The sequence below is a fragment of the Mobula hypostoma genome, chromosome 19 (genome assembly GCF_963921235.1).
Source record: "Mobula hypostoma chromosome 19, sMobHyp1.1, whole genome shotgun sequence".
Taxonomy (NCBI): Eukaryota; Metazoa; Chordata; class Chondrichthyes; order Myliobatiformes; family Myliobatidae; genus Mobula; species Mobula hypostoma.
The window spans coordinates 30,299,577-30,320,270 of record NC_086115.1 but is presented as its reverse complement, the minus strand read 5'-3'; the positions used below and the strand labels follow the sequence as shown (position 1 = coordinate 30,320,270).

Sequence of the window (20,694 nt, the reverse complement as noted above, 5' to 3'; positions counted from 1 at the left end):
ATATTGTTTTTTACTCCCCAGTTTTTGTCTTGTTTTGAGGTAAATAAAAGCACCTCAATTTATTTTTGTGAGTCAAGCCGTCTGGTTATTTTTCTTAAACAATTGACCCACAGTTTTTTTTTGTGACACATGTCCAGAACTCACTACCCCTAACTGCACTTCCTTAGAAAGTGGCAGGAATCTGGGGAACTCACGTGATCACAGGGAGACCAGCAGGAACTGAATCCCAATCAGTGATTACTGGCACTGCAAAGCGATTGCGCTAACCACTTTCCTACCGAGTGAATGTACAAGTTATTGATGTAGGTTAAAGCCTTGAGAATATAATCTAAGGGTCACAAGATTTGAGCAAGAATTGCAGGATGCTGCCAGTAGCCCTGAGGGTCACAGGAAGGAGCAGAAGATAAAGGCGCCAAAGAACACAAAGAGACACAGTCTGCCAAGCTGGGCAGGCAATTTAGTGGAGTCTGTAGGGGAGGTTTACATTGTAACCAATGTCACAGGAGTCGAGCAATCTGCAAACAAATCCCGGATGTAGGAATTTTTCCAAATATGGCCAAGGCTAGACAGAGGTAAAGGTAAACAGCTGGACGGGAAGCTGAAGACTACCTTGAAAAGGCAAGGCTCTTTCTGGCTTTCAAGACATGTATTTGCCTCTGTTGGTGGCAGATACTGTCTCCATTTGTGTGCCTTGTATTCTGAGACCAATGTGGCAGAAGTTGCATTTCTATCAGGCTCACAATTGATCTCTTTGATTTCTTAAATTTCGGCAGAAAAACTTATATACGTTATTCAAACTGCTGCTCAAAAGAATACACAAGTCAGGTTATCATTGTAGTTATAGTCATAGAAAATGACAACACAGAAACAGGCCCTTTGGCCCATCCAGTCCATGCTAAACTATTAATCTGCCTGGTCCCATATACCTATACCAGGACAATGGCTCTCCATACTCTTCACATTTACATATCTATTCAACTTTCTCTTAAATGTTGAAAATTGAGCCCATATCCACCACTTCCATTGGCAGCTCGCTCCATCATCTCACAACCCTCTGAGTGAAGAAATTCCCCTTCATATTCCCCTTAAGCAATTCACCATTCACACTGAACTCATGACCTCTAGTTCTAATCTCACCCAATATCAGTGAAAAAGGCTTGCTTGCACTTACCCTATCTGTACCCTTCATAATTTTGTATGCCTCTATCAAATCCCCCCTTCTATGATCAAGGGAATTCAAGATGGCGGTGCTTTCAAATGCAAAGACCACTTCACCTCCGGGTGTCATAGTTGTTTCATGTCCTGTACATCTCTGTTACAATCAGAAATGCTGCTGGCTATTAAATATACTGTGCACAGCAGTTTCACCTTGTTAGTGACCTGTTGGACTGCAGAGAAACTCTGCAGCTTGGATTTATTGCTTCTGATCTCAGTGGGTGACGCTGTAGGAAGAGGTACGCAAGGAAGCAAAAAGTAGAAAACGTGCTGGAATCCAGGAACGATTTAGGCCAAAGCCCGTCAGGCCGCTCTCCCCCTGTTCTTACTGGCAAGCGTCCACTCACTTGAAAATAAACTGGACTACCTGTGCCTGAGACTGAACCGGAGATAGAAAAACATCTGTGCACACATTCACATGGAATCCTGGCTTCATGAATCCATCCCAGATGCAGTCATCCAGCTGGAAGGTTTCAGCATGTTTCGTGCTGACAGGAATCCAGCGATCTCAGGCAAGACCCGCGGTGGTGGTATCTGTAGTTACATAAATAAGAACTGGTGTACGGATGCTTTAGCAGTGGCATCCCATTGTTCACAGGTTAAAAGTTAAAGTCTGTCCTGAGCCTTTGTGACCGATCAGGCTGGTGCTTATGCCGGTTTCTGTGGCGTTAAGCAACTGGAAGTATGAGACTCCCCCCCCCCCCGCCGGATAGGACACCAGTCTATCATGAAATTAACCCCCAGCATTTTGCTGCTACCCATTTTCAGCTGGGTGGACTGGAGCAGTGTGTGGTTAAGATCCTTGCTCAAAGACACAACACGCTGCCTTGGCTGAGACTCGAACCCACGACCTTCAGATCGTAAGCCTAATGCCCTAACCACTTGGCCACACGCCACACTTTGTTCACAGGTGATTGAGTTTCTTTTTGTGAGGTGCAAACTGTTTTATATACCAAGGAACATCACTACAGTTCTGTTGGTAGCTGTATACAGCATATCCCTGCCTCTGCTAATAGTTGGCGAGGCACTGCGCGAGCTCTACAGATTCATCAGTGACTCTCAAACCAAACATCCTGATGGCACCTTCATTATCGGAGGCGATTTTAATCAGCAAACCCAAAGACAGTCCTGCCTAAATTCCATTAGCAAGTTGATTTGGCTACTAGAGGTGAAAATACACTAGAACTGGTTTACACTAACATACCAGCTGCCTATAAAGCAGGCCTTCGACCACTCATTGGACTCTCAGATCACTTATCTGTAATGTTAATTCCAGCATACAAACCAGTGATCAAAAAGGGTCAAACCAGTTCTAAAGGTGGTGAAAACCGGGCCTGAGGGTGCAATCTCCACACTGCAGGACTGCTTTGATAACAGGAACTGGAGAATGTTCAGGGAGGCTGTTACCTATGGCAACCATGTTAACATCGAGGAATATGTGGATTCTGTGACCAGCTACATTGAGAAGTGTACTGAGGATGTTACCATCACAAAAACACATTCGGGTGAGGGCAAATCAGAAGCCATGGCTTACATCAGAGGTCCGTGCCAGGCTGAGGGATCATGATGATGCCTTTGGATCAGGAGATGTGACAGCTCTCAGGAAAACAAGAGCTGTGCTTTCCCACTCCATCTGGAAGGCGAAGTGGGAGCATTCTCAGAGAATTTACAGCCACTTTTGCGATACCACAGATACGAGGCGCATGTGGGAGGGAACTCAGGCGATTACAGACTACGTCTACCCTGCGTGTCAGTTACTAGGAAGCTTCACTTTCTGACAGACTGAGTTTCTTCTACGCCCAGATTGATGTGCAGAACAAAATGCTGGCAAAGACGGCACCCCACCCTCCAGGGGAACAGACACTCCATCTGGCTGAAGCTGAGGTGAGGAAGTCCCTGGCCAGGGTCAACCCATGCAAAGCTGCGGGGCCCGATAATATACCAGGTTGGGTTCTGAAAGTCTGTGCAGCCCAGCTGATAGAGGTGCTGACGGATATATTTAACATCTCTCTGGAACAATCCATTGTCCCCTCGGATTTCAAGGCCAAAGAAGGTGACAGTAGCCTGCCTAAATGACTATCGTCCGGTGGCATAATATCAAGCATTATGAAAATGCTTTGGGCACCCAGCCATGGAGCACAGTAAAGCCTTTCTCCTGGCTACACTGGACCCTCTTCAAGCATCACACACAAAATGCTGGAGGAACTCAGCAGGCCAGGCAGCATTGATGGAAAAGAGAACAGTCGACGTTTTGAGTCGAGACCCTTCAGCAGGATTGGAGAAAAAAATATGAGGAGTCAGAGTTAGAAGGTGGGAGGAGGGAAGGAAGAAACATAAGGTGATAGGTGAAACCGGGAGGGTGGAGGGGTGAAGTAAAGAGCTGGGAAGTTGACTGGTGAAAGAAGTACAGGGCTAGAGAAGGGAGAATCTAATAGGAGAATACAGAAGGCCATGAAAGCAAGAAAAAGGGGGAGGAGCACCAAACAGAGGTGACAGGCAGGCAAAGGATAAGATGAGAGAGGGGAAAGGGATGAGGAATGGGGGTAGGTGATATTACCAGAAGTTCAAAAAATCCACGTTCATGCCATCAGGTTGGAAGCTATCCAGATGGAATATGAGGTGTTACTCCTCAACCTGTGTGTGGCCTCATCACGACAGTAGATGAGGTCATGGATGGACATGTCGGAAAGGAAATAGGAAGTGAAATTAAAATGGGTGGCCACTGGGAGATTCCACTTTTTCTGGTAGACAGAACATAATTCTACAGCGAAGCAGTTTCCTAAACTAGGTCAGGTCTCACCGATATACAACAGGCCACATCGGGAGCACCGGATGCAATAGGTGACCCCAACAGACTCACAGGTGAAGTGTCACCTCACCTGGAAGGACTGTTTGGGGCCCAGAATGGTAGTGAGGGAGGAGATGGAGGGACAAATGTAGCACTTGTTCCATTTGCAAGGGTAAGTGCCAGGAGTGAGATCAATGGAGAGGGACAAATGGACAAGGGAGTTGGGTAGGGAACGAACCGTGAAGAAAGTGGTGGGGCGGGGGGGAGAGAAAGATGTGCTTGGTGGTGGAATCCCATTGGAGATGGTGGAAGTTATGTAAAGCTATGTGCTGGACTCGAAGGCTGGTGGGATGGTAGGTGAGGACAAGAGGTAGCTTATCCCTGGTGGAGTGGTGGAAGGATGGGGTGAAGGCAGACGTGTGCAAAATGGAAGAGGTGCGGCTGAGGGCAGCATTGATGCTGGAGGAAGGGAAGTTCCTTTCTTTGAAAAGGAGGACATCTCCTTTGTTCTGGAATGAAAAGCCTCATCCCGAGTGCAGATGCAACAGAGACAGAGGAATTAAGGGAAGGGGATGGCACTTTTGACCCGTTCCAGTTTGCTTATCACTCAAATTGATGCACTGACAATGCAATTGCCTCTGCCCTCCACTCTGTCCTGCCCCACCTGGAAAATGGGGTTTCATATGCCAGACTGCTGTTTTCAATAGATAGATTAATCCCTCCCTTCCTTCGGTGCCAGAGTAAATTATTCTTAAAATCATTATTTGCATTCACATCCACAATGGCTGTAATGGCATGTGAACGATAATCTGCCAATGCAACGAACTTCCAGCATGGGTTAGAAAGAAACCTGGATTTTGATTTGAAGTTACAACAATTTAAAACATCACAGGTATGTTTCCTGATGGCAAACCACAACTACAATTACAACTGGTTCATTCACACCAAAATGAAAATAACCATCAGGCTAATCAAATAAGGGAACTGTTTGCAAAATCAGATCTACATTCAGGAGGGAAAAATATAGGGCCATGAATGGAGTGAGTTAAAGAACTTTGCATTTTATTATGCTGACTGATCAGTATACTTTAATTCAGTTGTTTCACTGCTGCATTAAAAACATATATAAAATAAATCATATGCTCAGAATTCATTAAAAAGCTATTTCAAGCTGTAATAAAATATATGGTTTTTTCTAATGAATACAAATAAAGCTAATCAAAATAAAGGTAAAATTGAAATGTAGAGGATGACTCTGAAATAAAATACTATTCAATTTGTTATTACAGCTTTGGGGAAACTATGTGGATCACTAGCAAGGCTGGCATATCTTATCTATCTCTGGTTGTCCTTGAGATAGTGGTGGTGAAATTTTAAAGTGTTGCTGGGGCTGTACCCATCCAGGCAAGTGGAGATTGCCCCATTATACCCTTGACCTGTTCCACACAGAAACTGGACAGGCTTTGGAGTGTCAAGAGGCAAGTCACTTGCTACAGGATACCCAGTCTTCGACTTGAACTTGTACCCATGGTATTTATGTGGAAGCTGCAGCTGAGGTTCTACTCTGTGGTAACCCCCAGTACGTTGACAGTGGAGTACATGGCAACGATAATGCCATTGAATGTCAAGGGCTGGCTCTCTTGGTGGAGAAGGTCAGTGACTCAGACTTGAATGTCACTTGCCACTTGTCAACCTATGACAGAATAAGCTTCACACCCTGACCTCAACACCTCCTTGTGCAACTGGATCCTCGATTTCCTCACTTGCAGACCCCAGTCCATTCAGATTGGCAATACCTCCTCCACAATCTCTTTCAGCACAGGTGCACCACAAGGCTGTGTGGATAGCCTCCTGCTCTACTCACTTTACATTTCTGATTGTGTGGCTAAGACAACTGTGCAGCTCCAAAGAGCGTTATAAGAGGTCATGCTTACCTTGGCCATTAGGCTCTACAATGAGTCAACCCATAGCTGGGGAAGTGATGACTCCCTCCTGTTAGACTGCTTGTGGGAACTATTTTTATTCTTTCTACTTCTCGTCTAATATTTATATCAGTGCACCTGTAATGCTTCTGTGACAAAGTAATTTCCTTTGGGATCAATAAAGTTTCCGTCTATCTATCTATCTATCTAAGTACAGCTCCAATGCCATATTCAAATTTGCTGACGACACCATTGTCATAGGCTAATTTAAGGGTGGCAATGAATAAGAATATAGGAGTGAAACTGAAAATCTGGCGGAGTGGTGCCACAACAATGTCTTACTCAATGTCAGGAAGATCAAGGAGCTGGTTATTGACTTCAGGAGGAGGAAACCATAAGTTCATAAACAACGCAAACACGAGGAATTCTGCAGACGCTGGAAATTCAAGCAACACACATCAAAGTTGCTGGTGAACGCAGCAGGCCAGGCAGCATCTCTAGGAAGAGGTACAGTCGACGTTTCAGGCCGAGACCCTTCGTCAGTCCTGACGAAGGGTCTCGGCCTGAAACGTCGACTGTACCTCTTCCTAGAGATGCTGCCTGGCCTGCTGCGTTCACCAGCAACTTTGATGTGTGTTGTAGTTCATAAACAAATCTTCATCAGGGGGTCAGAACTGGAGGTGGGCAGCAACTTTAAATTTCTTGGTGTTATCATTTCAGTTAGCTGGCCAGTGGTGTAGTAGCATCCACATCAGACTTCAAGGTGAGTGGTCTTGGGTTTGAATCCGGCCAGCTCCTTGCACACTTACCATTACACATACACTTCACACGTAATACACTCTCATGCCATCTGGATGCCACTACAGGTCCCTGCCCATCAGCACCAGAAGAAACTTACCCAGATTTATGCCTTCCTCCGTTCGCCTCCTGAACACCCAATTTTGAATATATAGTATGCATAGCACCTTTGACAGTAAAAACGGTCAGTTTTGTTATGTGTGTTTGTATTTTAAATTACATGCATTAACTTTTAGTATTTATTATCTATTGTGAGCATTTTATATTGGGTACATGTAGTATGGTGTTGTGTATCTTAACTTCTGTGATGTTGTCCTTACCACTGCACAAACTAAGCTCCTCATGGAAAATAAAGTGAATTGAATTGAATTAAATCGACGCAGGGTTGAGCATCGAGCTAGCAACTCAGCCTCACATAAAAAACAGACAAAAATGCTGAAGAAATGACAAGGTTGCCACCCGATGTTCCACAGGGCAAGGAAAGGATCAAGAATCATTTTGGAGAACTTGTCCTGGGCCCAGCATGTAAATGCAATTATGAAGAAAGCACAACAGCACCTCTACTTCCTTAGGAGATTGCGAAGATTCGCATGACACCTAGAACTTTGACAAAATTCTTTGGATCTGTGGTGGAGTACAAAGCCTGGCATGGAAGCACCAATGCCCTTGAACAGAAAATCCTACCAAAAGTAGTGAGTACGGCCCAATCCATCATAGGTAAAGCCTTCTTCACCACTGAGCACATCTACATGAAGCATTGTTGCAGGAAAGCAGCATCCATCATCAGCAATCTCCACCACTCAGGTCATACTCTCTACTCGCTGTTGCCATCAGAAAGAAGGTACAGGAGCCTCAGGACTCACACCACCAGGTTCAGTAACAGTTATTACCCCTCAACCATCAGGCTCTTGAACCTACTCTTGAAAGGGATAACTTCATTTTGCCTCAGCATTGAAATATTCCCACCACCTAAGGACTCACTTTCAAGGACCCTTCATCTCATGTCCTCAATATTTATTGCTTATTTATTTAATTATTATTATTATTCTTTCTTTTTGTATTCACAGTTTGTTGTCTTTTGCATATTGGTTGTATGCCCAGTTGGTGCGGTCTTTCATTGATTCTATTATGCTTATTGGGGTTATGGAGTATGCTTGCAAGAAAATGAATCTTAGGTGACATATATGTAATTTTACTTTGAACTTTTAATGTCTAGGTTTTACTGCATGGAGGCATGGACTATTAAGAAATACCAAGGAAATGAGCACTGTGTAATCAGTAGCAAATGTCCCCATTTCTAACCTCATATTGGTTGATAGATCACTGTAGATGGTTGGGCTAAGGACACTGCCCCAAGGAGCTTCTGCTGTGATGTCCTGGGAATTAAATATTTAAATTCCTTTGAATATTAGAAGGTCGAGATAGAGTGGACCTGAAAAGTGTGCCTAGGATAGTGAGGTGTCTGGAACAGAGATGAGGAGGAGCTTCTTTAACAGGAGGGTGTTGAATCTATAGAATTCATTGCCAGAGACAACTGTGGAGGCCAATTCATTGGCTATGCTTAAAGTGGAGGTTGATAGGGTCTTGATTAGTAAGACTGTCAAAGGTTATGGGGAAAAGGCTGGAGAATGGGGTTCAGAGGGATAATAAATCAGCCATGATTGAATGGCGAAGCAGACTCGATGTGCGAAATGGCCAAATTCTAGTCCTACGTCTTATGGATACATGACACCAATAATCTATCAGACCTCCTCTATGAGAGGAACGGTTCCAGCCATTGAGGCTTTTTCTGCTTAATGTCCATGTACTGCAGTTTTAGCTGATGCCACATTTGATCAATTGTTCTCTCAATATCAAGAGCAGCTACTCTATGGAAATCAACTGTCAAAAACACCTTCCGCCATCCTGCTAAATGATAAGAGACTGGGTGGTAGGAAGAGGGACTGGATTTGTCCTGTTTTCAGTGAACCAAACACATCTGGGCAATTATTAACATTGTCAAGTATAAACAGTAGGTGCCACTATTATAACTGTATAGGAACAGGCTGGCTAGACATTTGGTGAATTCTATGCCTTTGATCTTTAACACCACAGGCTGGGATATTATCTGGTCCCATAGCCTTTGTTGCATCCAGTGCTCTCAGCCACATCTTGATTTCGTGGGGATGTCAATTGATTATGGACTTCTATGATGCTGGGGATCTCATGAGGACTGGCCAATTACTCACCTGCCTGTGGTTGAGGATAGGGATTTTTTGGAGTCTCTCCCTCCATTTCATCATTTAATTGTCCATCACTGCTCATACCTATCAGTACTTCAATCTGTTCCACTGGTTAGGATATCATCAGCTCTGCTTTTTGCTTGCAATATTTAGCATGCAGGTAATCTGAGTTGCAGATTCATATGGCTGCTACCACATTTACAGGCATGCCTGGTTTCTCATCTGCCAGTTTATTTTCTATTCCTCACTGTAACAGGATCAATCTCCAAGCTTCAGTTGAATGGCAGTGTAAGGGATATACTGGGACACAAAGTTGAAATTTATCATGGTTTACATTTCTGTTGCTGATGATAGTTTCCAGTTTTCAGTTGCCAGATTGATTCTAATTTATTTAACATCATGATAGCAGCATGTAATGCAATAGAGGGTGTCCTTGGTGTGAAGATGTATATCTGTCTTCACAAAGACTGTGTGAGTTGCATCTGCCAAGGGGAGATTGATGAGGAAGAGTCAAAGAGGTTTATCACTCACATTGGTTCACTGAATGTCTGCCACAGGCCTGTTCTATGCCTGTGCTTTGTATTTCAAGACTCAGCCAAGTGCAGCACTTGCTGATGGAATATTGATGATCCCTAGGCACTTGCTTGCGTCCTTGCTACTTTTAGTGCATTTCCCTAGTGTTGTTTAGCAGGGAAAACAGTTAGACATAATAAGGAGGCTTTCTGCCCATGCTTGACTCAAATACCATGAGTTCTGATACAGTCTGGAGTCAGAATTGAGTATTCACCACTGGATACTTCCACCCGGATGTCCGTCCCACTGGTGAGACAAGGCCACCCAGGGATTATAATTGAGGAGTCCTTCATTTTACAAGTTATGATTTCCCAGGCTTTTCCGTGTTCAACTTCATTAATATTGTGCGATCTGTCTTGTTTAATTTTTTTTTCAATGTCATAGTTATGGTACAACTAAATGGATTACCAAGGCCTCAGGTCAGCATTGGAAACAGTGAGCAGTTTTATGCTGCTGGGCATCAACATCGTGGAGGATCTATCTTGGGTCAATGCACTGATTCAATCTTGATTGAAAACACGCCAATGGCTCTACTTCAGTAGAGATTTGAGGAGATTTTGTTAGTCACCAAAGTCTCTAGCAAATTTATACAGATGTATCACGGACAGCATTGTGACTGGCATGGAGACTCCAAAGTGTAGAACTGAAAGGAGGGATTCCCAACCTGGTGTCTATGGACCCCTCAGTTAACAGTAAGGGTCTATGGCATAAAAAAAGTTGGGAATCTCTGCCGTAGAGCAGTGCCTCAAGAAGGCAGCATTCATTATTAAGGAGCCTCAACATCCAGGACATGCCCTCGCCTCATACCTCTAGGTACACTCAACTTTTCAGGAACATCTTCTTCCCTTCCACCATTTAATTACCAAATGGTCTTTAAACTCATGAATTCCACCTCTTTTGCACTATCTATTTACTTGTTTAACTTCTAGTAGAGTCTTGCATGGTATTTCTGCCGTATAACGACTAATTTCATTTCATATGTCATGATAATAAACCCGATTCTGATTCTGAGGGCATTTTGACAAGACTTGTAAGAGGCAGATTCAGATTAGTTTATGTCATATAGATCGGGGGAAGTGAATTCCTTGCTTGCACAAAGCTTACAGAATGAAGAGAATACATGATGGTAATAAATACAGGGAGGAGGGCAAAAACAATGGAATGGTATATAATACTGCAAACTGATGGAGAACAAAAATAAATGCTGAACTGATAATAATAGAAGAGGCGGAATTAAAGTCTCTGAAATGTGGCAGCACTACTGGGAAGTCAATTTGAAAGAGGTAATTGGTTCAGAAATCTGATTGCAGTGGGGAAATGCTGGTTTTGAGTTTGGTCGTCCAGGCTTTCAAGAAGGTAGAAGCAAGAAAAAGAAATGGCTAGGGTGGCAGGCAACCTTGATGATACTGCAAGGCAGTGTGAAAGTGGACTGAATGGAATGATGTGATAAGCCTGTGATGGACTGGGCAATTTTTAACCACTCATTGCAGGTTCCCACAGTCCGGAACAGAGCAGTTGCTGCATCTGTTGGGATAGTTCCTGTACACTCTGTAGATGTTGGAGAGAATCATTATGGACAAATTGAACCTTCTCAGATATATGCTGCTATATACTTTCTTGTTCATTGCATAGCATAAAGCGACTAGGAAAGGTTGCTGGTGAATATGGATGCCTAGAAACTTGAAGCTGTTGACCATCTTTACAGCAGCCTCATTAACTAGTGGGCTGGAGTCATCTACCATGAGTCATGTAAAGCCAAATTGAATAAGAATATCAATTTAACTTCCTTGAACAGCATTAGTGAACTAGATGAGATTTTACAACAAGATTTGTTGTCGTCATTAATGATTATGAACTTTTTTATAAATTCTGAATTATTAATACCAGAGCTGCAACAGGGGAACTTGAATTTGTGTCTCCCAGTTGTTAGTTCAGGCCTCTAGATTACGAGTCTGTTTGCTTAACTACTACAACAGAACTGTAAGCAATGATTAATGAACTGCACTTTTACTTGCCAATGAAAGGTTCCTGAAAGGATATTAAATGGATGGCATTTATGATGTGCAGGTGGTCAGACTGAGACAAATCGACTGCTGTGGTTGGTGCCCTGCAAAGAGATGTATTTTTCTACGAAGCAGGCAGAAAAGAGCTGACATGGTGATCAATTGCTCATTGCAACACTCAGAAATCCTGGCTGTAAATGTTAAAGATAATATCAGATTTCAGTGAAGATGCCAAGTTTTTTTTACCCTGAAGATTTCTATAACAAATTTTTATCCCAAATATGAACCATCTAACCTTATTATTCCAAAGCTGTCACTCAGCATTGAGGCTCTTTAAACTGTTGTAGTGCATGGTCAATAAAGTTGCGAATAACATTTATAACATTAATGGACATCAATAAAGTAATGTTCTTCAAACCTCAGTTATTGTATAAGTTGCCTGCTATTTGGGCTCCTTTTGAAAATAGAATCCTTCTAGCTCTTACCACCTCCTCCCCCCCCCGCACCCCGTGACCTAAAATTGTCCTTTCAAATCTCTCTGTATTCTGGAGTTTGCAGCTTCATCTTCAATTTCTTTTTATCCATTACGAGCACAGAAGCTACTGCTTTCTGCCTTACAACAGTGATAGCACTTCAAAAATATTTAATTGGATGTAATCCAGATTATAGCATCTGGGTAATGGGCTGGAGCACACCAAGTTTTACTTAGGGACATGTAGAAAACTGGCTCAAATGTGTAAATCAGCTTGTTTCTGGATCTCTACGCCTATGCATGGAAGTTTGGAACGAGGTGAAGTTCAGATGCCATGTCAGAACATAAACGTCTTGAGTCTGGGCCAAATGGGCTTTGCTTCCAATCTTACATTAGTCTTAGTATGTATGACATATGGCCTCATTCACTTACCTGCGATTATTGGAAAATGTAAGTCCAGGCAAATTGTTTTATTCAGTTTATATTATTTAATCTTAATGATTTAAAGTAGAGTTATTACTTACAGTTTATTAATATAATATTTTAAAATTAGTTAAATCAATTTGAACAGTTTGATGTATTTTTAACCATTCAGATGAATTTAATAATTATTCTAAGTTCTTTGACTTCAGTGCAGGGCGTTTGATAGTGCCACTTGCAGCCTTGTTGCCTCTCCTGGCTAATTTCCTCCAGCATGGCAGCTACAGTAGCAAGGCTTCAAGGATGATAGGACCTCTGAGTCAACAAACAGTAAGTGTGGCTGTGCGACCAAGTAATGGCAGGTGTTGATGAAAATCTTTTTATAAGCTCTCTTTGATTAAACTTTCAGATACTCCTATTGACTCACAATCAAAGACTCTACAACCCGGAATTATTTATTTACTTTTTTTCTTAAATGCCTTTTCCCTCTATTACAAATTCAAGATGTACTATTTTCTACCTTACAACTGTGATAGCACTTCAAAAGTACTTAACTGGCTGTAAACTGAATTAGAGCATCTGGATAGTGGGGTGGATCACACCAAGGTTTACTTACAGGCTATCAACTGGCTCAAATATGTAAATTAGCTTAGGACAATATAGAGATCAGATGCGAGGGGTCAGAATGTAAATACCCTATGCTTACAATTTGTCCTCTTTTGCTTATTGGATATTTGTCAGTCTTTGTTAACTATAGTTTTTCATAAATTCTTTTGTATTTCTTTATTTTCCCGTAAATGCCTGCAAGAAAATAAATCCTAAGAAGTACGTGGTGACGTATATGTATATACTTAAATAATAAATTTACTTTGAACTGTGAACTTTGGTCTTCGACTAACAAAGAGGGAATATAATTGACATCAAAAAGTTTCAGAAAAATTAGTTGAAAAATTAAAGTTAGTTGATTAACAAAGAAATTATAGAACATTTGGTTTAATTCTTGGCATTTATATGTTTGTATCTGTCCCCCACCCTTAACTCCTTACAATAAACTCCAGCTGTTCAAATGAAGCAAATGGCTCCCTTTGATACTATAGAAATATATTAGGACATCATTTCATAAAGAAAATAATAGCTCCCATTTTTATGATGCTTTTTGTGACTTCCAAACATGTTTTGCAGCTAATTAGAGAATGCAGTTATCATGTAACATAGGAAACACAGCAGTTTCTTTGCACACAACTTATTCCTGCAAACATAAACAACCAGATATGCCGCTCTTGAGGAGATGTTTGAAAGATAAATGTTGGCCCTGTAATTAGAAAACCTCTCCAGGTTTCTGATTATTAGCATGCCCAAATGTGAGAGCAGATGGGTATCATCCAAAAAGACAAGCACTGCATTCCCAGTTTACTGCATAAAAAACATCAGTTTTGATTGTCTATCTGTTCAAGGGTCTGCAGTGGAACTTGAACCCACAACCTTCTGACTCAGAGACACTGATGCTATAAATGAGGTTAAGTGTATTCAATCCTGCTAAATCTTTTCAACCAACTAAACTGACCTATTCTGTAAAATTGCTGGTGTCTGTAATGTTCATGGGCCAGCAGTTCTTAGGTCTCTAGTACTGCAACTATCTCTGAGGCTCAGAGGGAAAGGGTGCAGTCAGGCAGGGCGATAGAGTTAGGACAATCAATAGTGAGGGGGTGAGGCAGGAGGTTCTGTGGCTGCAGAAGAGATGTCAGGATGGTGTGTTGGCTCCTGGGTGCCAGGGTTAAAGATGTCTCAGAGTAGCTGCAGAAAATACTTCAGGGTAAGCAGAGGTTGTTGGACATTTGGTACAAATGATATAGAACAAAGGATGAGGTACTATAGAATAAGTACAGGGAGTTTGGTAAGAAATTGAGAAATAGGACCTTGAAGATACTGATCTCTAGGTTTCTCTCAGTATCACATGATAGTGAGGCGAGTTCAAAGTTCAAAGTAAATTTATTAGCAACATGCATATATGGCACCATATACTACCCTTACATTTGTTTTATTGCGGGCATTCACTTAAATAGAAAGAAACACAATAAAATTAATAAAAAAATGCAAACGACCAGTGTGCAAAAGACAACAAACTATGCAAATACAAAACAGGAAGAAAAAAAAACAATACATATAGAGAACATGAGTTTTAGAGACCTTAAATGTGAGTGCATAGGTTGTGGAATCAGTTCAACTGTCCCTGAAACTGGTGGTGTAGGACTTCAAGCTCCTGTACCTCTTTCCCGATTGCAGCAGTGAGAAGAAACCATGATGGCCTGGATATTTGGGGGTCCCTGATGATGGATGCTGCTTTCCTGGAATAGAGCTCCTTGTACATTTGCTCATTGGTAGGGAGGGCCTTGCCTGTGATGGACGTGTGTCCACTACCTTTTGTAGTTCTTTTCCATTCAAGGGCATTGGTGTTCCCATACCAAGCCATGATGAAGGACAGGCTAGCTAAAACTGTGGCTAAGGAGCTGGTGCAGGAAGCAGGGGTTCAGGCTGTTGGACCGTTCGGACCTCTTCTGGGATAGAGGTGACTTCTACAAGAGGGATGGGTTGCATTTGAACCATTGAGGGACCAACATCGTTGCAGGTAATTTTACCAATGCTACACAGGAGAATTTAAAATAGATTGGAATTGGGATTGGGATTGGCAGGAGCAACTCATGGATAAAGCAGTGCTCAGTGAGAACAGGTTTAATAATCAGGAGAGGCAGGGAAACTGTAAAGGCAAGGAATGGAATACCTGATAAAAAAAACTGCATTTATTTCAGTGCTTAAGGTTTAACAGGTAAGGCAGACAAACTTAATGTGTGTATTGGCTCTAAGGACTGAGATATAATTCCATAAGATACAGCAGCGGAATTAGGCCATTTGGCCCATTGAGTCTGCTCTGCCATTTCATCATGGCTGATCCATTTCCCTCTCAGCCCCAATCTGCTGCGTTCTCTCCGTATCCCTTCATGTCCTGACTAATTAAGAATTAATCAACCTCTGCCTTAAATATACTCAATGACTTGGCCTCCAAAGGCATCTGTGGCAATTAATTCCACAGATTCACCACTTCCTGGCTAAAGAAATCCCTCCTCATTTCCATTCCAAGTCGATGTCCCTCTGTTCTCATGCTGTGTCCTCTGGTCTTAGATTCCCTCACCACAGGAAATACCCTCTCCACATCAATTCCATCAAGGTTTTTCAATATTCGATAGTCTTAAAAGAAATCCCACTTCATTCTTCTAAATTCCAGTGAGCACAGGCCCAAAGCCATCAAATGCTACTCATCTGATATGCCTTTCAATCCTGGAATCAATTTTGTGAATGTCCTTTGAACCCTCTGCAATGCAAGCTCATCCTTTCTAAGATAAGAGGCCCAAAACTGCTCACAATACTCCAAGTGAGGTCTCACCAGTGCCTTATAAAGCCTCAACATTACTCCCTTGCTTTTGTACTCTAGTCCTCTAGAAATGAATGCTAACATTGCATTTGCCTTCCTAACCACCAAGTCAACCTGCAAATTAACCTTTAGAGAATCCTGCCTGACAACTCCCAACTTCCTTTGCAACTTAGATTTTTGAATTTTCGCTCCATTTAGAAAATAGTCTACGCTTTTATTTCTTTGACTAAAGTGCATGACCATACACGACCCCACACTGTATTCCATCTGCCAATTCTTTGCCCATTCTCCTAATCTGTCTAAGTCCTTATGTAGCCTCTCTGCTTCCTAAAAACTACCTGCCCCTCCACTTATCTTTGTATTATCTGCAAACTTGGCACAAAGCCATCAATTCCTTTATCCAAATCATTGACATATAACATAAAAAGAGCCCTGTGGAACACCACTAGTCACTGGCAGCCAACCAGAAAAGGCTGCCTTTATTGCCACTTTTTGTCTCCTGCCAATCAGCCAATGTTCTATCTATGCTAGAATATTTCCTGTAATGCCACGGACTCTTAACTTGTTAAGCAGCCTCATGCATGTCACCTTGCCAAAGGCCTTCTGAAAATCCAAGTACACAACATCCATTAATTCTCCTCTGTCTCTCTGTCTTGTTATTTCTTCCAAGAATTTCAAATAGGTTTGTCAGGCAAGATTTTCCTTTAAGGAAACCATGCTGACTATGACCTATTTTATCATGTGCTTCCAAGTACCCTGAAACCACATTTTTAACTGTCGACTCCAACATCTTCCCAGCCACTGAGGTCAGATTAACTGGCCTATAATTTCCTTTCTTCCGTCTCTCTTCCTTCTTGAAGAGCGGAGTCACATTTGCAATCTTGCATGCCTCCGCAACCATTCCAGATCCATTGATTCTTGAAAGATCATTATAGTCATAACAGAAACATGGCTGAGAGAAGGACAGGATTGGTAGCTTACTATTTCAGAATACAGATGCGTCAGTTGTGACAGAGGACTGAGTAAGCAAGGAGGGAGGTGTTGTCTTTTTGTAAGGGCGGACAGAATGACATTACTTAGGGATAACATTCCTGGGGAGCTTCTAATGAGGTTGTAGAGATAGAAAGGAGAGGGTCACTCCAGTGGGATTGAATTATAGACCTCCCCCCCCACCGCAGTAGTCAGTGGGATGTTGAGGAGCAGGTGTGTAGAAAGATTACTCATAGCTGCAAACGTAATAGGATTGTATTAGTGCAAGGTTTTAATTACAGTGGTATTGATTGGACTGCCCAAAGAATTAAAGGCCTAGACTGGGTGAAATTTGCAAAAATGTGTCCAGGAAAGTTTCCTGAGTCAATATATGAAGAGCCCTGCTCAGGAGAATCCAAACTGGATCTCCTCTTAGGGAATGAGGCAGGGTAAGTAACTGAAGTGGCAGTCAGGGAGCAGATTGCCATAAGAAACTATAATTCTATTTGCTTTAAGATAGTATTGGAAAAGTGTAGGATATAGGAACATAGGTTAGGGTACTAAAGTGGAGCAGGGCTAAATTTGTGTGAATTAGACAGGATCTTGCAGAGGTCGATTGGATGTGCCTTTATGAATGGAAAGGAGTAAATCGCAAGAGCGACGCTTTTAAGATATCAACAGGCCAGGAGCAGCATCCTCCTGTTAGGGTGATGGATAAACTTGGCAACTTTAAGGAACCTTGGCTGATGAGATATATTGAGGCTCCGGTCAAGAAAAAGAAGGAAACATAAATTGGGTTTAGGTGATCAGAGGCAAGTCAATCCCTTGACGACTATAAAAAAAACTTAGAATACTTTTAATCTTTGCATTGTTAAGGGTGAGAGGCAAAAGATTTAAAAGGGATGTGAGGGGCATCCTTTTCATGCAGAGGGTTGAGTAAATGGAATGAGTTGCCAGAGGAAGTGGTTAAGATAGGTATAATAGTATCATTTAAGAAGCGATTGGATAGAAGGGTGGGCTTGGAAGGATATGGGCTGAACACTGGAAATTGGGAGTAATTGGATGGACACTGTAGTCAGCATGGATTCCTTAGCCCAAAGGACCTGGGCCCTTGCTTTATTGCTCTGATTCTGATGTAAATATTTATGACCAAAGCCACAAGATTTACAACAATCACCAAATCAAAATGTAGCAAAGTTAGAAGAGATTTTGAACAACTAATGTCGTAAATCACAGTCCAATACAAAGAGAACTTCTATTTCTATTCAATATATATCAATTCTCATAAAACTAACATATATAAACCCTTTGTTGAAGAAGAATTTCAATTATTATAAATAATAATGGTGTTTTACTTCATGGAGCTGCACTAAGCAGCTTAAATATAGTTACATTGTGCCTACCCAAGTACATGTGAAAAATCAGTCTAAAACTAAGTATTGAGGGAGCCGGGTAGTGTAGTGGTTAGTGAAACGCTATTACAGTTCTCTCCATCGCTGCGTGGGTTTCCTCCGGGTGCTTCCTCATTCCAAAGATGGACAGTTTAGGGTCAGTGAGTTGTTGATACACTATGTTGGTGCCAGAAGCGTGGCTACCCAGCACAATCCTTGCTGATTTGATTTGACACAAATGACACTTTTCACTGTATGTCTCAATATGCATATAATCAATAAAGCTAATCCTTAATCTTTATCTCCATTAAACACTAAATCCTCAACTTTCCAACTTGCACTCCCGTTAAGTGAGACTATACTCCACAAGCATAGATTTACTAATTTTTTTCAGCTGCGCTTTGTCAAGTAACAGTATAGAAGGAAGTCAATGCCTGAATGCAAGAGAATGAAATAGAATTGAATAGCACTTCCATTTGTGATCATCTGACAATCTATCAACATAGAGAAACAGTGCATCAAAACAATTTTTAAAAATTAACAATTTAGCGAAATATTGATGTCAAGAAACCAGAATAAATCTCTATGGACTGGATATCCAGTGTGTTTATTGCCTTTGCACATATTTGTTTGCTTGCCACAGAACTGCAAAGGAAATATGCAGTCCGGAGCAGAGGCCTACTCTGTAGAAATGGTCAGGGAAGAGTAGAGATCTGGTGGTTCAGAGCTTAGTGAAATTGACAGAAAAGTTATACATGGAAGAGATGGATAGGGGCTGTGGTGCTGGTAGATCTACTCTGTAATGTGGTGCGCAAGTGGAACAGGTCAAAAGCTTTAAGTTCCTCAGGGTCAATATCACAAATGACCTGACTTGGTCCAGCCAAGCAGTTCACTGCCAAGAAGGCCCACCAGCACCTTTACTTCCTGAGAAAACTAAAGAAATTTGGCCTGTCCCCTAAAACCCTCACTAATTTTTATAGATGCACCGTAGAAAGCATTCTTCTAGGGTGCATCACAACTTGGTATGGAAGTTGTCCTTTCCAAGACCAAAAGGAGCTGCAGAAGATCGTGAACACGGCGCAGCACATCACACAAACCAATCTTCCGTCCGTGGACTCACTTTACACCGCATGCTGTCAGAGCAGTGCTCTCAGGATAATCAAGGACACGACCCATCCAGCCAACACACTTTTAGTCCCTCTTCCCTCTGGGAGAAGGCTCAGGAGCTTGAAGACTCGTACGGCCAGATTTGGGAACAGCTTCTTTCCAACTGTGATAAGACTGCTGAACGGATCCTGACCCGGATCTGGACAGTACCCTCCAAATATCCAGACCTGCCTCTCGGTTTTTTTGCATTACCTTACTTTCCATTTTTCTATATTCTATTTATGATTTATAATTTAAATTTTTAATATTTACTTATTTTTAATATTTAATATTTGTAATCCAGGGAGTGGGAAGCGCAGAATCAAATATTGCTGTGATGATTGTACGTTCTAGTACCAATTGTTTGGCGACAATAAAGTATAAAGTATAATAGAGCTTCCATCAGAAATATGAGATGGGATCAGGGAAAGGAGGGAGGCACTGATAGAACCAGAGATGTCTCATTTTGGGGTCTGAGTTTATTTGAGAAGGGGTAGGATGTGGTGAGACTATTGGACGAACAGTTTAGTAATGGGGGAGTTAGAAGTAGAGTATAGGCTTTACATTAGTTGAGATTTAGTTTGGTACAGTGCAATGAAAGTATGGTTGCCCAAGAGTCACAAATATTTGCTGCACAGGACAATATGGATCTATTTCCCAGGCAGAGTAGACATGCACCTTAACAGCTTGACACAGCCCTTATTCTGAAGATGCATCAGAAATGACCACTGTTAAGTGCCCAGTTAAACATGTATTCAAATGCAAGATGATCCAGAAATGATTCTGTCATTCTGTAAAAATCACAATTCAATCACATAACACAACAACAAATCAATTTAATTTATCAGCCCATAACTTCAGTATGAATAACAGAATGGCTGAAAATGTAAATCAAAGAACTTAATTGACTTACTGAATCAGGTTTGCCATCCGATGCCGTGACAATCAATATGTATCGATCAGTACTCTCCCTGTCTAAAGATTTTTCTAAGACTAACAGTCCAGTGCTAGGGAAAAAGAGAATATAAGAAATAGTTTCAATGAACATACTGCAGAAGTTTAAGAGGTTAGAAATGGGCCAAAGTGTATTGAGATTTTAGAATGAATTACTGTAATTTTAAGCAACACTAAAAATTTCAGTCTGTAATACTGTATATCACACACAAATTGATATTATTATACACAGATAAAACATATATTACACATAAAAATTGTCATTATTCTATATAGAAGGAGCAAATTCAGCACACTTCATAATATTTTTGTGAAACCACTGTCTGCTGTTCCTGATTATGCGTTGACTCAATCTCTATTTCCGACCGTTGTGAAATACAGCGGATTCCAGTTA

General features: G+C 41.7%; 1 protein-coding gene across 1 annotated transcript in view; it reads right to left on the bottom strand.

Moving 5' to 3' along the window:
• pcdh15b (protocadherin-related 15b) overlaps positions 1–20,694 on the bottom strand; it is a 785,155-nt gene that overhangs the window by 389,257 nt on the left and 375,204 nt on the right. Inside the window, exon 16 of the mRNA XM_063072091.1 lies at positions 20,260–20,353. Coding sequence (XP_062928161.1) covers positions 20,260–20,353 — 94 coding nt within the window. The remainder of the gene's footprint in view (positions 1–20,259; positions 20,354–20,694) is intronic.